We start from the raw sequence: 16,451 nt of genomic DNA, 5'->3' as shown, positions 1-16,451 counted from the left end.
TAACCACCCAAAATTAGGAGGGGAGATGACTGGCTGTGATTTAAAGCACTCATATTTTGTGGTGCATCATGCCAGCTAAATTCTGACAGAAGGAACATCTATGATCTATTTGGAGAACATAGCTCAGTTCAGTTGTGTGTTCCACTTACTAGTCCTGTTTTCCTTAGTGTTTTTCAGTGTTGGCCATAAAAAGGTATTTCTCTGAACTCTCTGGTGTTTGTATTTGTCTTTTCTTGCCACCTCCATAGCAATGTGATAGCCAGCCAAGCTAGTTTTGATTTTTCCTCTTTTCTCTGTAGGTGATGGTGCCAATGATGTCAGTATGATCCAGGTGGCTGACACTGGTGTGGGAATATCTGGCCAGGAAGGCATGCAGGTAGTGTATCCAAAGACAGCTGCAAATGATGTCAGGTTCCATTTTAAATCAGTTCAGAATGTACTCTGGAGACCCAATAGCTCCACAGTCTGTTCCCTTACATGGGCAAAACTTTGCAGCCTGAGCCTCACACCCCGTCCTCGGCATTCCACCAGGAGCAATCAGAAGCTGAATGCCACAGGTCAAGCTTCAAACAATAGTTTGCTGCCTGTCAGCGAGCTCCATATTCCTCATGTCCTGCAGGGAAATGAGCAGCCTAAGTGTCAGTGTCAGTGATTTCTATGCAGTGATTTATTGTGTGGTAAGAATGATGATAGCCATATTCCTGCCTGCTCTGTTGGACTGAGCTCTGTGTGTTAGTTGTAAAGTCTTGTATGGAAGGGGATATCTGAGGGAGGATAACCTGGCAAGCACTATGTATAAAAAATTGTAAAATAAAAATTTCCAGCAGTTGGTAAGTTGCTTGGTTGTCGGTATCTGAAGCTTGTTTTTAACAGTTTGGTTATAGCATATCCTTTTCTTCTTGTGTGTCACAGGCTGTGATGGCAAGTGACTTTGCAATCTCTCAGTTTAGACATCTCAGGAAGCTGCTGCTTGTCCATGGTCACTGGTGTTATACGAGACTTACCAACATGGTGCTTTACTTCTTCTACAAGAATGTGGTATGTAGCTGTCCCATTCTAGGAGAATTTTGCGTATTTTTGAGCACTGTTAGGTTTAGTGAGACTTTTATTTTATTTTTTCTCTTCCTATTGTGAATGGTTTCAAAAAGCATGTGTCTAACAATTCAGTTTCTCATTTGTCTGCAGAGGCCAGAGGCTCTTATTTCTTGGACTAAATTTCCCAGTCAAAGCCATTGTTTGATTTCATGAAACAGTGGGTGAGGGGCACTACTAATATGGTGGCAGCACAACTGTTTCAGCAAGTCATGTGTGATTTTTAAATGTTTCCACAGATTACTATAACCAGACCTAAGACCTACCAGTTTTTCTCTTGTTTTTAAAGCATTTGTCAATGGCTAAAATTTCATCATGTCATCTTTGGCTTTTCAGACTTATGTGAATCTCCTGTTTTGGTACCAGTTTTTCTGCGGGTTTTCAGGCACTTCAATGACTGACTACTGGATCTTGATTCTTTTCAATCTCCTTTTTACATCGGTGCCACCCATCATTTATGGTGTCTTGGACAAAGATGTATCTGCAGAGATACTCATGGAACTCCCACAGCTTTACACAATGAGCCAGAAATCTGTGGTAGGTTACAGAGTGCTTGGCCTGAAGCAAATTGAAATGGTCAGCATTTGAGCCATTTCTGCCTTTCTTTTTTGTTTCACCTCAGATAAACATTGTTTTAAATTACTTTCTCTGTTAGGAAATGTCAAGGCCTGTGCAATATGTGCACAAATAAAAACCTGGTTTTCAAAAGATTTTTTAGGGTCTTTTCAGTAATAGACCCAATCTTATCAGACATTTGGATGATAAAAGAAATTCAAGACTTTGGGTAAAGGGATGTACTAGACAAACATTGTTACCAGCATGTTTATTTCATTCATTGTGTCAGCTGTCCACATTCTTCCTCAAACTGGGAGTTGTTTGAACAACATAAGGGCACTCTGTATACTCTATTTTTTTTCTTTGTCATGTAAAGGTCTCAACTGACAAAGAACCATAGCAGATTAATTTCAAATAATCCTCAAAGAACTTCTGTCAGTCAGGGTACTTTTCACCCTACAGGTATGTTCTGAAATTTGCCTTCCCATGTGAAAACACTATACATGATACTGGTCTGTCAGTAATTTCTGTCCAAACTTTTAGCACAGAAAACCAGAGGGAGTGGGACAGTAGTTTATAAATCAAAATTATATAACTCAGTGAGGTTTTTCCTGATTTCTGCTTTGCTTAGCATGAAATCTAGCATAATTTTAAATTTATATTTCTAAATATTTAATAATTAAAATAATATCTTCGTTATAACAATTGAAGGCAGAGACATACTGAGCCTGAGACAAAATAGGTACTAATAGCCCAGAAAGAAGAAACACTGACTATATGAGTCACCTAAAACTCAACATTTTCTTTATGATCAGATCCTACAATATCATTAGAAGGCATTTCTTTACCATTATTTCCACAATGCCCTTAATAACATGCTTGAACTTTTGGTCAGCCCTGCAGTGGTCAGGCAGTTGGATCACATAATCCCTTCCAACTGAAATATTTTATTTTGTTCTATTCTACTCTATTCTAACAAATACTACTAAAAAAAAGAGCTACAACGTGTTGTGTGCTAGCGTTGTCTCATTTATTATAACCTAGTAGAAGTTTAGGTCTGGTCTAGAAGGGAAAGAAGGTGATACACTGAATGGACAAATTGTTTACTTGTTTGTAGACTTCTACTTTTCTTTTTATATAAACTTAAATACTTTATGTTTCTTGGTTTACAGTACTTTTGAAACACAAAGTATTCTTTAGGTACCAATCCAAACCTGTGTAGATTGGCTTGAGCAGGTCTGTGCTTTGTCAGTCAAAGAATTTTGTTTAAGTAAATGTTGCAAGGCCTCATTATTTGTTTTGATCTTTAGGATATGTACAATGCAGTGATCTGAGCTGAGATGTAGGTTTTGAAGCAACATTATCAGAATCACTGCATTGCATAATATATTTTCTTCTTTTCCTTTTTATTCCCTTATCTTCTGTTAGTTTTTTTGTCTTTTGTCCATCCCATCATTCCTTGCTCTGTGGTTGGAGTTATTATCATTTCCTTTCGTGCATGGAAGCACATGGAAATAATTGCTTGGACTTAAATACAGCATAGAAAAAAGAGAAGTGCTTTAAAAGATTCAATAAGATGCCACATCACAATATTGCACCATGACATCATGAGTGTAGAGCTTTGTATAAACCATAAAAAATAATGGAACAGTAAATGGGATTCATCTTTAGTAGATTAAAATACTTTCCTGAAAGGCAAATAAGTTTTCCACATCACTTTCAGACAGTGGTTCAGTTCTTACAAAAGGGCTGAAAAGCTCTTTGGAAAAACCCATCTCTCCAGTAATCATAGAGGACATCCTGGATGATTGGGCTTCTGACCTCTGTGTCTCACCTCAGTGCCTGAAGGAATGGGACATAGCTGAGCCTGAGCACAGGCAGCTGTGGTTTCCTAGGTGGTTGATCTGTCATAGCAGTCTGCTGCTGCTGCTGAGGGAAAGTGCCTTATTCCCTTCTCCTTTTTTTCTTCCTGTTCCCTCTTCATCCATGTAGTTAAACTGTTTTCCTAGTGCCAGTTATCCCATCAGGTCCTCCCAGGAGCTGATTTAACTCACTAAAAAAATCAATGTGTTATTCCAGCAGAAAAGTGAGTTGGTTTCTCACATCTGATGAGTTAAATTAGCTCACAGAGGAGTCCCATCCACACAGAAGAGTCAGACAGCACACATAACAAAAAGAGATGGAGATAGAAGAAGGTGGGACTTGGTATTCAGTGATGGCAAGCTGCAGGGTACTTCCCTGTCCATCAGCCCCCTCCCCTCCCTGGGACTCAGCTGAGGCTCTGGTGCATCCATTCTGATAGGAACAGCTGCAGGATCAGAGTTCCCAGAGCTGGCTGCTGATTGAAATACTGAATGTTAGTGTGGAGGGAGACCTTTGTTCTAATAACTGTAACACAAAAGATGCCTTTTTCACTTGGAAACTAACTGGAATTACTTCTGTAGATAATCTTTCCCCAGATCCGAATTAATGCTAGTTAAGGATGCAGCAATTTGTTCAATTTGTTACAATGCCATTATGTTTTTCTCTTACAGGCTTACTTGCCTTCAGCTTTCTGGATAACCTTGCTGGATGCTTTTTACCAAAGTCTCGTTTGCTTTTTTGTGCCTTACTTTGTAAGTGCTGGCTACAGAATATATTTATACATTTTGACTCACTTAAAACCTAAGCAAATTAGAGAATAGAATGAAGTATTTGATTTTTACTTCCTTAGTATATTCCATGGTATATGAATGTATACTAAGATCATCATTGGAACAGAACTGAACTGTGTATGTACAAATATGTATGCTATTGAAGTTATTCATGCCACTTCATGTTAGGACTGTATATAAAGAATATTTGACACTGACCACTGTCTTCCTTTACAGACTTACTGTGGCTCAGACATAGACATTTTTTCTTTTGGAAACCCCATAAACACAGCAGCACTCTTCATTATGCTGTTACACCTGCTCATTGAGTGCAAATCTGTGGTGAGTACTTTGTTTCCCAAAGAGTATATTCCTTACAGACTATGTACATACAGCTTTCAGTAAAATTAAAGGGAAGAGAGGTCTTCAAATACAAAACAGAATAAGTATGAAAGGGTCAAACCCTAAATATTGTATTTATGTGGTCATGTGAGCTCTCCTAACGCATCTGTCATTGGAACCAATAGAAATACGACTAAAATTAACAAAACTGGTCCTCAGAATTATTTTTTAATAGTGAAATGATCCTGCTTTCTTTTAAAGTAGGGTGGTTTGAGGGATGTTGAATCCCCCAAGCTACCCTACTTTTACCAGTTTTGCAAATGGTCAAAAATCCACCAGTGATCTGCTGAAACTTCTTTGGTTTGCAAAGTTTGCATCTCAAAGACAACAGTGTAAATTGCTGAATTTGAATGCTTGGAATTGATTTTCTCTGTGGCCAGGATAAACAGCTCAGAGGTGTATTTTGATGCCAGAAGTGGAAAACCAATATGCTAAGAAACATTATTTCAGTTTTCAAGTCTGCACAGCTAAAGCATCTGCCTTAGCTTGGATAAATCTAGAGTACTTACAAGGGTAATACTTGGGGGTTTGGCTTAATTTTAAAGAAAATACAATAATGGGTACAGTAGAAGAACACTTATTAATCAATTTTGGGTTTTCTTTGACTTTTTAGAAGTATTTTTAGGATTGTTTTGTAGTGGATGAAATGTCAAGCTGTGATTGTCTTTTCACTGTTCTTTTGAGAGTATGACAGCCATAATTAAAATGTCTTTATTAAGAATATATATATAGCATGAGTGTATTCACACTCTGATTAGAGAACTTAAATGTGTTTTGTTTGGCATTTTTTAATGTTGACAGGCTGTAAGAACTGTGACAATGTTGTTTTCTTAGTAGCTGTTATGACCATTTAGGTGTAAAATTACAGAAAAACTCCAGTGTAGAAAGGTAACCAACGTCTCAAGCAAGATATATAAAGGTGGTGTCATGTGAAGATCTCACCTCCATTTGCTTGAGAAAGCTTTCTCTGCTACCAGTGAATGAGGTAGTAATCTGAGGCAAATGTCTTCCACAAAAGAATGAAAAGCTATGAATTTATGAGAATTTTAAGACATTAAATGTCTGGAACACCTGTATACTGTAGAAGGAAGGCTCCATTCTTTCTGGATTGTTTTGTATGAAATTAGGAATATTATCTGAACAGATGTATCCTCTGTTACATTCAAGAGCTGCCCTTGGAGGAAAAGTGTGTATGTTCATGTAAATACAGACATAACAGTCTTTCTGTTTTACAGCTTAAATCTTATTTCTTTCCTTGCTGGAATTGCAGACATGGATACATGCAGTAGTTATAGTTGGCAGCATCCTATTTTACTTTGTGTTCACTCTGGCTGTTGGAGCAACCTACAAAACCCACAACCCACAATCAGACTTTTACTGGATCATGGAAAAGCACATGACAGACCCAGTATTTTACTTAGTTTGCCTCCTGACTACTTGCATTGCTCTGCTACCCAGGTGAGTTTCTGTTATGAAATTATAGATTACTGCTGTTACCAAAATTAGTTTTCTGTGAGTCAGTGATGTTATGAAACTCTGGCTAGGTCTTTCCTCCCTAGCATCCCACAGTAAAAATGAAGATTTCATTAATTTATTAAACCAAGATATGTGAGGACAACTTTTTAGTTCCATTTAGTTCTCCAAGCAAATTTCAGTAATAAAAATTTTCTTTTGTGACTTATATAATATTAATTATTAATTATATAATATTAATTATCTTTGGAGGGCAAAGAAACAGTAATTTTTGCAATCACAGAGTTCATAATTAAATATACATATCAGTTACATTAGTGACAAGAGTTGGACATGTACTATATATAGACAAAGAAATGCTGTGCTTAGTCTGCGTTACTTTGTGAAATGATTTTCTGTTTGAAATTTATGTGATGAATATGTACAAGAGTATTTAGAGTGAAGAATGCATGTACAGGCTTCTTTGTGGGTTGGAAACATGCTGACTAGATTCACAAGGGGTCTTGATATTTTTTTTGTCTCACTGAAGTTCAAGTTTAATAATTAATTCACCCTGGAAGGGCAGTAGTATTGGGTGGAGGTGGAAGACTCCAGTATGGTGAGCAGGGAGACACCTGAATGAGCCAACAGAGCAAACCAAACCACGTGAAAGCCAGTGAAAGAGACTTCATCAAACCTTCCCTTTAGCTTTCTTTAGTAGCCACAGCTATCTTCATTTCACTGCCTGAGCATGAACTCAAGTCTGTAGCCTACAGTGAAGTGCCTCCAGTGCTAATTACTCGTTGTTCTGTGTTGTGTCTCTTTCTTTCCCTCTTATATCATTTCAGAAAGAATGAGACTTTAAATTGAATTGCACAGACAGTTACTGAGAAGAGTTGAGGAGATAAGTGCTGTCTCCTGCTCACCTGATGTAATTTGATGTCATTAGACACGGTCTGAGCACAGTTTCTGGATCAAGTGCTGTAGTACAGGCTGCACAAGTTATCAGTCCTGCCAGCAGCAAAGCTGGCAGAGCCATGCCTGCAGATGCCTGCAATGGCCACCAAGTATTAAGTCCTGTTTGAACATGTCTGATCTGTGTCTCAAGCATGTCATCAAGAGTTTTAGTGCACTCACTGGGGATTATGACTGATCTGATCTGACTGATGATGGCTTTGGCTCACACTTCAGCAGAATGACAAACCATAAAGTGCAAGAAACACGTGGTTTTCTGTCCCTGCTCTCAGCTTGGTTCAGGTGGTGACAGTAGAGCCTTTTCTTTCACACACAGTAAATCTCCTCTACATGGCAAATTATTAGATAAAGGCTGTTCTGAGACCTTTTGGTAGGGCTGTAGAGAGCCAAGGCAGGATAAAGGTTTCAGCTTGGTAGCTACTTCCAGTGTGTGGCTGTTGAATTTTGAAGATGGCAGTGGTTTTCATGGTGAACTAAAGGCAAACTGTTTAGAAATTGCTTAAGTCAAAAGTACTCTCCCTGTGTCAACAGGGAATCAGAAGATTTATAGCTGTTGTGGCTAATTTCAGCTTTTCTACTGCAGTGATTTGAAGCAGAAGTACTTGTTATGGGACAACTGCTGTCACATGCATGTTTTTTTCCAATGTTTATTTCTGATATGATCCTTTGTATGGTCCTGAAAAGCCTCCACCCAGGGGCATTGTGAAACCAGGGGGTCCTCTGCAGCTTCTGGCATGAGGGAGTGAGATTGGGGCTTCCACTGGAGGTTTAAAGAAGTTCTCTTATGGAAGGACAGACATTGGATGCCCTGTTGCCTGAAAATCCACTGCAAAAATCTGTGATTTAAACCAACCTAAATTGCCAGTTAAGTCAGTTCTCATATCATAGAATTATAGAATGGCCTGTGTTGGAAGAGACCTTAAAGATCACCTAGTTCTAGTTCAAGAACTAGGCTTCAGGGCTACTTGAATGGTGTTTGGTTTCCTTTAGTCACTGGAAACAGTTTTGGGGTTTCTTTTAAACTGCTTATTTGTTACTGTGTTTATTTTGTAGGTATTTGATAAGAGTTCTCCAAGGAACACTGTTTCCATCTCCGGTGTTGAGAGCCAAGTGCCTTGTCAGACTGTCCCCCAAGGAGCAGAGGAAAGAAATTGAGAGATGGAAAGATGAGTGCAATGTGAATTATAGGGTGGAGCTCCAGCCTACTTCTGTGCTGTCCAGCTCAGCTGCAGGTGCTGTATCAGAGGAAGAAAGAACTGACAGTGTTTTGCCAGCATCTAAAACACCTTTTCAGGCCTGTTCAAGAGATAGGTTATTAAAGAACACCTCCTTCTTACCAGACATTCAGGATGAGTCTGGGAGTACAAGTGGCTTGAACTCTGAAGAGACTGAATTTACCAAAGGGAAATAATACATTTACATTTGGTGGCAATAGATCATGTGCCAAAGTCTCTGTGTGTGCTTCTGAAAAGGGCAGCAGTGCTGTAACTCCAGCACACAGAGCAGTTTTGAGTTCTGTTTTGTATGAAGAAGATGCTTTACTGTATTTTACAAAGTTGGAATGCTAGCTGGTTAAAGACAGGAGTAGTAACTGCTGATTTCTGCCATGCTGTGGTTTTGTTTTCTTCAGCCAAGGTAGATGACAAACACATTTCCTTAAAAGCTTGTTTGTAAGACTTTGCTGTAATTTATTAAGATATTCACAGTCTAAATGTCTGAATTATTTTTTATATTTCTTCACACACTGGACTTTGCATACTGCTTATTTCTTGTATGCAACATTGCATAACACCTCGTGGTGTTATGGACAGTGCATTGCATGAATGTGGATTCACAGAGTCCAGTTGAGGCAAGTCAGCCTGCTCCCTTACACTGTGCCCCAGAACCCTAGCATGCCCTGGCATTCATCAGTTGCTGAAGAATGAAGTAAGCTACAGGGCTGGGATGTTGTGTTACTGGTTGGCTTGTTTCAAGACGTTTTATTACATGTTGTAGTGTGTGTAGACAGTAATTTATGTAAGCACTGTAGTCCAGTTTGTTCACCGGGCTCTTGCATGGGCCATCTCCCTGCTGGACAAACACAATTTTAACCATAAGAGGGAAGCCCAAGTGAGACATATGTAACATGGCTCCCTCACTGCCTTCTTCACATAAAGAGCAAACCCTAAGTGCAGCCTTTTGTTTTCCATGTCAGGTCATCCTCCAGGTGTGTCACTCCATTTTGACTCCATGTGCCATTTCATGTTGTCTGCCACCAAAATGGACTTTTTTCCTACCTCACCCAATTCAGATGTTGGCTGGCTGTCTTTTCTCTAAACTACCTCATGCCTGTACTGCAAAATTGTCAGCCAGCAGCAGTGAGGAGCTCCAGTCTCTCTTCAGGTCTTCTCTTACAAATAGCAGCTTTTAGCTGGTAACATCACTCTTCTTCACTCTCAGATGTTTTAAAATTTCTCCAAGCTTTTATAATAATCAGCTTATGTGTCTCTAAAGGCTGCTCAAAAGAAGGCATCTTGCATTGCATGTCTCACATTTAAGTGCTGTTGTTCATCTGTCTCCCAAGATAGACGAGTCCTGCCCTCTGCCAGTTTTCCACTGCTCACACACTGCACAAAAAGTGGCTGAGGTGCATGTGGCAGCTTCTAGATTCCAGACTCTAAAATACTGCCTCCTTTTTACTTCCATTCCCAAAAAGTTACATGGACAATTTAGAGAGGAGCTTAGGAAATCTGTTTGTATTCACTAGCACCTGTTGAAATAAACAATTTCCTCAAACTGTAGCTGCTAATGAATTATTAGTGCTGAGCCCATTTTTTGGTTCTGTTACTTTCTCAGACTTTTCTGTTTTCAAATTGCCCAGATTGTGTGCTTATTTTTAGGCACCATGTTTCAGGCAAGGGCTCTGCTTTCTAATTGAACCATGAGCTTTCCACATCAATGATCAACATTACATATTCCACATCTTTTAAGATCTCTGAAAGAATTTAAACAAACGCTGTGAGGTCTGGACAGCTGCTGCTATACAGGGCAGATATTGAGGGCATGCTGAGTTCATTCAAATGCCAGTCACCACATGTAACCAAATGTTTAAAACAGCTCTGTGTTCAAAAGGTAGAATGTAATTAGGACTGACTCTATCCCTAGTGTAAGTGAGGGGAGAAAGAGAAAATGTAGTTTTTTTAGCCTGTAGAAGAAAAGTAGTGGAAGGAGAAAGTGATGACAGCCATTTCTGAATTTTTTTTTTTTTTTAGTTCGGTTCAACATATGATAAAATGTTTTTGGTAGGTTCTAACATAAAGAAGAGGCCTTTGAAGTGACCACAGACATTCAAACTCCAAGAGATCATGTTGTTTTGAGTTACTTTTTCAGATGTTTATCTGAAACATCCTTCTTGCTGTGGGGAGGCACCTTGCTATGAGAATACTCCAAATTTCCCAAGTGGAACATCTCCACTTTCTCTTCAAGAAATGAGAGCTGCAAGGCTGCAAGTTGTGCAGGGAGACAAGCTGGTACTGGGGCAGAATCACACAAGAAGAGAGTTACTGGGATGAAGTGAAATCATCTACTCTGCTCCACAATCCCAAGGCAGGCTCAGCTCCACCCTTGTCCTTCCTAGTGGATGTTATCCTGCTGTAAAGAACTCCAGAGAAACAAGCAGTGCTCTCCTGCCCTCAAATAGTGGGTTTTTTTTTCATTATCTGACCTGAATGTTTCTTCTGCACTTTAAATCCATGGCCTCTCTGCTCCTGTGGCCAGTGAGAGGAGACTGGTCCATGTTTTAGAGGTCTCTAACTCTATGACTGAGGTATGTTGAACTTTGATGGGGGGGCTCCAGCATTTCCAGTGACCTGAGGGAGTGCAGGCCTCAGCTCTGTCCCCCCTGCCTCTGTGAATAAGAGTTTGGGGACAGCACCGGCCTGTGACCTGCCCTCTTGCTGCCTCTGCTGCAGAAGCACAACCTACCAGCAGATTTGACAGGTAGACAATAATTTACTGTCAGGAGTTTGCATTTTTTCATACAAAAGCTGTAAGTAAGATCAGAGTAAGATCAGAAGTAAAACCTTCTGACTAAGCCATGGCATCAAAATAATGACATGAAGAAATATGAGCGGGAGTCATCTGGAGTCATCTGTTAGACCCAGCACCAGCTCCATGATGGACATTTAAATTGTTATTATGTGACTCTTTAGAAGCCTCAGCACTCCATTACTCACAACTTAGTGCAGTGAGGCTTTCAGGACACTGATCCTCTCTGCTGAGATTGTAAATGCTTTTGTACCACTTGAAGTAGTGAAAAGTAACACACGTGTGTGTGTGTGTGTGTGTGTGTGTTTATTGCATATTGGTACTCCATATTTTTTAAAACTGCCCTCTACAGTTGTATTTTATTAGAGGATTTCAACAAGCAGTCTGGGTCATAACATAATTATCTGTTGGGTAAAACTTGCTTTGGGGGTTGGGTTGGGTTTTATTTTTGTTTGACTGTTAAGTTTTTTTGGTGTGGTGGTTGGGTTTGTTGGGTTTTTTTGTGGTGGACAAACAGAAGAAATAGCTGAAGGCATTTGCTGTGATTACTTGCTGTCTTTTATTGAAAGGGAGATGAGGGTCATGAGTCTTTAGGAAAAGCTTTAAAATATTAATTGGCCATAACTAAAGTAGTGCCAAATGAAGGGTAGAAACACATTGCACTCCCTGTGCTTCTCAACAGTTCAATGTTCCCTTTATTATTTTTTTTTTAGCACTGAAAACACCACAATCACCTGCTTGCTTCTCCACTTAGGCACAGCATAATCTGACTTTTCCATTTTGAAAATAAGCTTTTTAAGAGCATCTCACAGGTGCCTTCCACATGTCATGAAAGGAAGCACAGCATTTACACTTCTTTAATATGAAAACAAACCAAAAGAACCACCTTCAACTGCCCCAAACTTTACAGCTACATCTAGAACAGCCTTAACTCTGATTTTGATGTGCAGTGTTTGACTTACAGAAGAAAGTACATATTTTAAATTTTTTTTCTCAGCAACCACACCTGTGCTAAAGATTTGTGGGTGGCAGTCAGCCACAGCCTTTGCTGAGTATTCTGGCAGCACAGTGAACTTTGGTCTGTTCCTGGGGCACTGTTTGAGCTGATGTTTGGCCTGAGCTGTGTTTTCCACAGCCCCACTGGCTGCAGCACAAGGCTGAGGACTGGCTGAGGACCAGCTAAAGCAGAGAACCCACTGCTCCCACCAGCCCTGGCTCTTGGCCAAGGCTGATGGGCAACTTCCAAATGTGACTGTCTTAACAATGTTCCCATAGATGAATTTCAGTGTGAATTTTGTATTATTTGTTGTTATGTTACTCTTACCCTCATGGTCCTGGCTTCCTTATTGCAGTGGAAAGGTAAATTTTAACAGTGTTAAGCTTCTGTCTGCTTATTATTTTGATTTCAGCATGTGTACCACGTTGTTGAAATTCTGTGTACAACTTATAAGAGATTTTTTATTTAATTGCATTCCAGAGCAAAATTATAGAACAAAATGTGTTCAGATTGCAGCTTTAATTTTTCAGATTTCTAAGTTCGCAGTAGTTGTCCGCAGCAGTATTCCTAGTAATATTCTGTATTGGAAGCATACACACAGAAAAAACTAGAAGTTGTACAGTGGTGGTAGTGCCAGAATCTCCACAAGAACTGCAGTACTAATAGGGCTGCTAAAAAAGGTCAGCTAAGGATTCAAAAATGCCTTTTGAAGGCTATTTTTGGCATTATTGCTAAAGTTGTAACTTTTTACCTCCATATTATCATTTAGTCCCTCTAAAGATTAAAACACATGTTCAACAGAAGTTATTTGGAAAATGATTGTAAATTTTTATTAGTACAACTAGAAAGAAACACGTTGACTTAACCGAGAGTGGCACTGCTTCCATTTGGAGATACAGCTGTGGTAGAAGCAAAACCAACAAACGTTACCTTACAACGAGGCTACACTGTGGGACAAACAGCGTAACTGTGATCACAGCCATTGTTCAGCACACAGGAGAAGGCTTGAGACAGTGGAAGGAGGAGCACGTTTGCCTATTTCATGTGCACACATAAAAAACCCTGTATAAAAATACATCTATAAAATTACAAATTTCCTCTTTACATGGAATGTTGTGTCAGACACAGTCATGGGAAAGGATAAGAGTGCTCCCTCCTAGAGCCATCTGGGATAGGGTTCAGCCTGGAATTTCTTCAGACTGATCCCATATAGGACAGGCCTGGACCTTATGTCTAAGCAAGCCTCTACTTCATTTCCTGGGAGGGACTCTGGAAACTGGTGGAAGGTCAAATCCAGGTAACTAAAATGTGTAGTTACATGTTATCATTTGGTAATGCTAATATCTACATGAATGACTTACGTATTCTGGTGCTTTATAAAATTCAGAGCTGCTAACCACAGACCATATCTGGTGGAGAGCAGCCAGGCTGGGTTGCTTATTCTGGAGCAGCATCTCTTTGGAAAACACACTGGCCAGAACCTGTCTGACACCAGCCAGCTGGCTCTAACAACCACTGGGCCACCCACACCTCAGGGAACTCCTGAACCAGCTCCAGGACTCAGAACTTCTCTGCTCTACAGCCACAGAGATCCCAGCCCCAGAGGAAAGCTGAATGAGAACTGAGCTCCAGCCTCTGTGTCCTTGAGGCAAGGACATCAATAACCTGCTTCAGCTGTAATCTACTTGCACTAGATAAACATGGTCACAGCGGCCTTCTCTCATTTATAGCTGGGGCAAGAAGAGTATTTTAAGTGTTATATCCCTAAGATACTAAAAAACCCCAACACTCAAACCTAGCGAAGCCTCAAAGAGTTTTCCTTCTGAGCATGAAACAGTGACTGAGTAATCACTTAAATAGTTTCAGAATCCATAACATAAATATTGAGTATTTATTAATAATCATGTCTACAGCGCAGTCTAGTGTGACTAATGTTCTAATGTTAGGAATGTTTAAGGAGAAGATATGGAGAGAAGAAATAAACCTTCACAAAAGCAATAGATCTGTGGAGGTGAGTTGCAACATGATTCATAGTACCTGAAATGTCCATGTGTTAGGTCTTTTTTATGCATGTTTTCACATGCAGCAGTCAGTCATGCTATTGACAAGGCCCTGCCGTGCTGTCATGGGGCCGTGCCAGAGGTAGCAGAGAGGATTATTATGTGCCTTAGGCTGGATTCACAGGGGACCAGGCACAGCACTGAAAACACAAATTTTAAATGCATTGTTCCCCAGTGGAATTTGTCTTGTAGTCCTCAGATTCCCAACTCGTCCTGTTCTGGCCTCCTAAAAGCTGATAGCTGTGCAGGACATCATCTACACCAGTTGATAGGACATACTTCCCCTCTAGCACCATAAAAAGGTGCCAAGCTCCATCATAATCTTTTTCAACCAGATTCTCTTGGAGTTAAGTAGAGTTAAGGCTCAGTGTCTTACTACTGCACAGAGCACTGCACATCTGGCTACCAAGCACCTGAGCTGGGCTCCTTGAGCCTTTGCTGGTGAAGCTGTTGTACTTTGCATCTGGTATTTCTAATACTCATTTCAACAGAAGCTGGAATCCCAAGTCTTCCATCAAACTCTTTCTGCTTTTTTCCTTTTCCCAAATGTTTTATCTTGCTGTCAAAATTAAACTTTAAATGCAAGGTACAAGAAGAGACCTATAAAAATTACCCAGTTCCCCAATATTGTGACAGTGACCACACTGCATCTATTGCATTTTAAATCTGCATTTCCCATGTCTCACAAGATGTCCAAACTAGCTGACTCTAGGAGGGAAAACCATTGCAGTGGTATTGCCAACCCTCTTAGGTTTTTAGAGGGCTGGAGATGGTCAGTGCATGCTTTGTACGCTGAACACACGATACAGTGTGAGGGGGAAAGCCAGTGGGGCACAGATTTGATAAATACACTGCTCAGTGTAGTGCTGCTGAGACATGGGTGTTTCCTAGACACATTAGGACATTGGAAGCTTCAGAAGATTAAGTGCTAGAGGCTGTCCACAGAGTCTGAACAATAAAGTTTTGGTCTCTAGTGCCTCTACTGGCAGTTATGGGTCTGTGGGCCCACTGGTTCCTGCATCACCCCAGAGAGATGCCCAGTCTGGCTCTGGGAACAGAAGCTGTGGAATGAGGACAGTACAGGGGTATGCCTATGCAAATGAACCACCCTGAGGGACAAAATGCACTAGCTCAGGCATGCCAGGAGCATATGGCTACACACCTTTGGAGACCTGCACGTGTGCTTTGATGTGTCCTGTGCCACATGGATGTACAAACCCATCAATCTCTTCCTCCAGCATGTGGTATGCCCCTGTCGAGAGTTGTCCTTGTGAATGTACATCCTGCAGGGCCACATGAATGCACAGAGTTCCTTCCTCATCACAAGAAGTGAGTGAAAATGCATGTGCTACTAACTGAATAGTATTAAAATAGGTTATTTTAAAAAGTTCTTCTAGTCTGTGCTACTGCTTAGTTTTAATAGCTGAAAGGCAGAAAGTGGTTGATTCTTTTCTTTTAAGCTTTTTGCAGTGTTTAGAATAGCACCACAACACAGTTAAAAGAAAAGTCAAAAGGATTATTAATTCTACCACAAAGTATATTCACGAGCAGAGAATTTACCAGTAACATACACTGCATATTCCATTGCTCCACAACAAGAATAGACAGAGCTTGAAACTCCTTTTCACAGAGTTTCTGGACTGCAAAACCTTCAGTGTTGAAGTGCTGATTCCTTTTTTCTTTTGTCTGTCAGCATAATCCTTACCATCTGGAGTTAGTTTAGCAGAAAGGTGTGGATATATATTTGTCTTTCAATCCACTCAATAAAATGTGACACGTTACTGTAAACTCCAGGTCCCAAAACCTTGGAAAAGCAGACAGAGCCCCAGGATGTTAGACCAAACAGAGTCCAGCGCCCGGCAGTATGCTCGCACACAAGTGGTCCTCCACTGTCACCCTGCAACAGGAAAGTTAAAATCACTCTATTACACACGTGGCCAGCACTCATCATTAAAGCTATATCACATTTCCCACAGCCATTTGCCTTTAGCAAATAACTCAGCTGTAAAAACCTGCTGAACTGTGTAGCCACACACAGCATTACCAGTATTTATTACCCATTACATTTGTACAAAAAATAACCTGCAAAAGGCTCATAAAAATTAAAAATTTAACTAATGAAGATAAACCCTAGAGTCTTCAAGCAGCATTTCAGTAGCATGAAGATAAGTTCCTTACACCAATATTAACAATAATAGTAATGATAAAAGTTGGGTTCAAGTATATAAATAGACACCTGTCATTCCTAGAATACATAAA

At 40.1% G+C, this 16,451-nt stretch overlaps 2 protein-coding genes across 6 annotated transcripts in view; one reads left to right on the top strand and one right to left on the bottom strand.

Moving 5' to 3' along the window:
- The window catches only part of ATP10D (ATPase phospholipid transporting 10D (putative)), a 41,275-nt gene extending 28,761 nt beyond the window's left edge, over positions 1 to 12,514 (top strand). For 2 of the 4 annotated variants that reach the window (XM_063157334.1, XM_063157335.1), the window contains exons 17-23: positions 300 to 376; positions 913 to 1,038; positions 1,429 to 1,629; positions 4,182 to 4,262; positions 4,518 to 4,622; positions 5,953 to 6,140; positions 8,163 to 8,707. In XM_063157334.1, coding sequence (XP_063013404.1) covers positions 300 to 376; positions 913 to 1,038; positions 1,429 to 1,629; positions 4,182 to 4,262; positions 4,518 to 4,622; positions 5,953 to 6,140; positions 8,163 to 8,520 — 1,136 coding nt within the window. In that variant the 3' untranslated portion in view covers positions 8,521 to 8,707. Of the gene's footprint in view, positions 1 to 299; positions 377 to 912; positions 1,039 to 1,428; positions 1,630 to 4,181; positions 4,263 to 4,517; positions 4,623 to 5,952; positions 6,141 to 8,162; positions 8,708 to 10,394 lie in introns of those variants that run through there. The other 2 variants (XM_063157336.1, XM_063157337.1) reach the window with 2 other exon arrangements.
- A 422-nt stretch (positions 12,515 to 12,936) lies between these two features.
- CORIN (corin, serine peptidase) overlaps positions 12,937 to 16,451 on the bottom strand; it is a 117,547-nt gene continuing 114,032 nt past the window's right edge. For both annotated transcript variants that reach the window (XM_063157338.1, XM_063157339.1), the window contains one exon: positions 12,937 to 16,089. In XM_063157338.1, the coding sequence (XP_063013408.1) occupies positions 15,907 to 16,089 (183 nt within the window). In that variant the 3' untranslated portion in view covers positions 12,937 to 15,906. The remainder of the gene's footprint in view (positions 16,090 to 16,451) is intronic.

The sequence above is a fragment of the Melospiza melodia genome, chromosome 5 (genome assembly GCF_035770615.1).
Source record: "Melospiza melodia melodia isolate bMelMel2 chromosome 5, bMelMel2.pri, whole genome shotgun sequence".
Classification (NCBI taxonomy): Eukaryota; Metazoa; Chordata; class Aves; order Passeriformes; family Passerellidae; genus Melospiza; species Melospiza melodia.
Note: the sequence above shows the minus strand (reverse complement) of the source record. Positions and strands in the feature narration are given on the sequence as shown.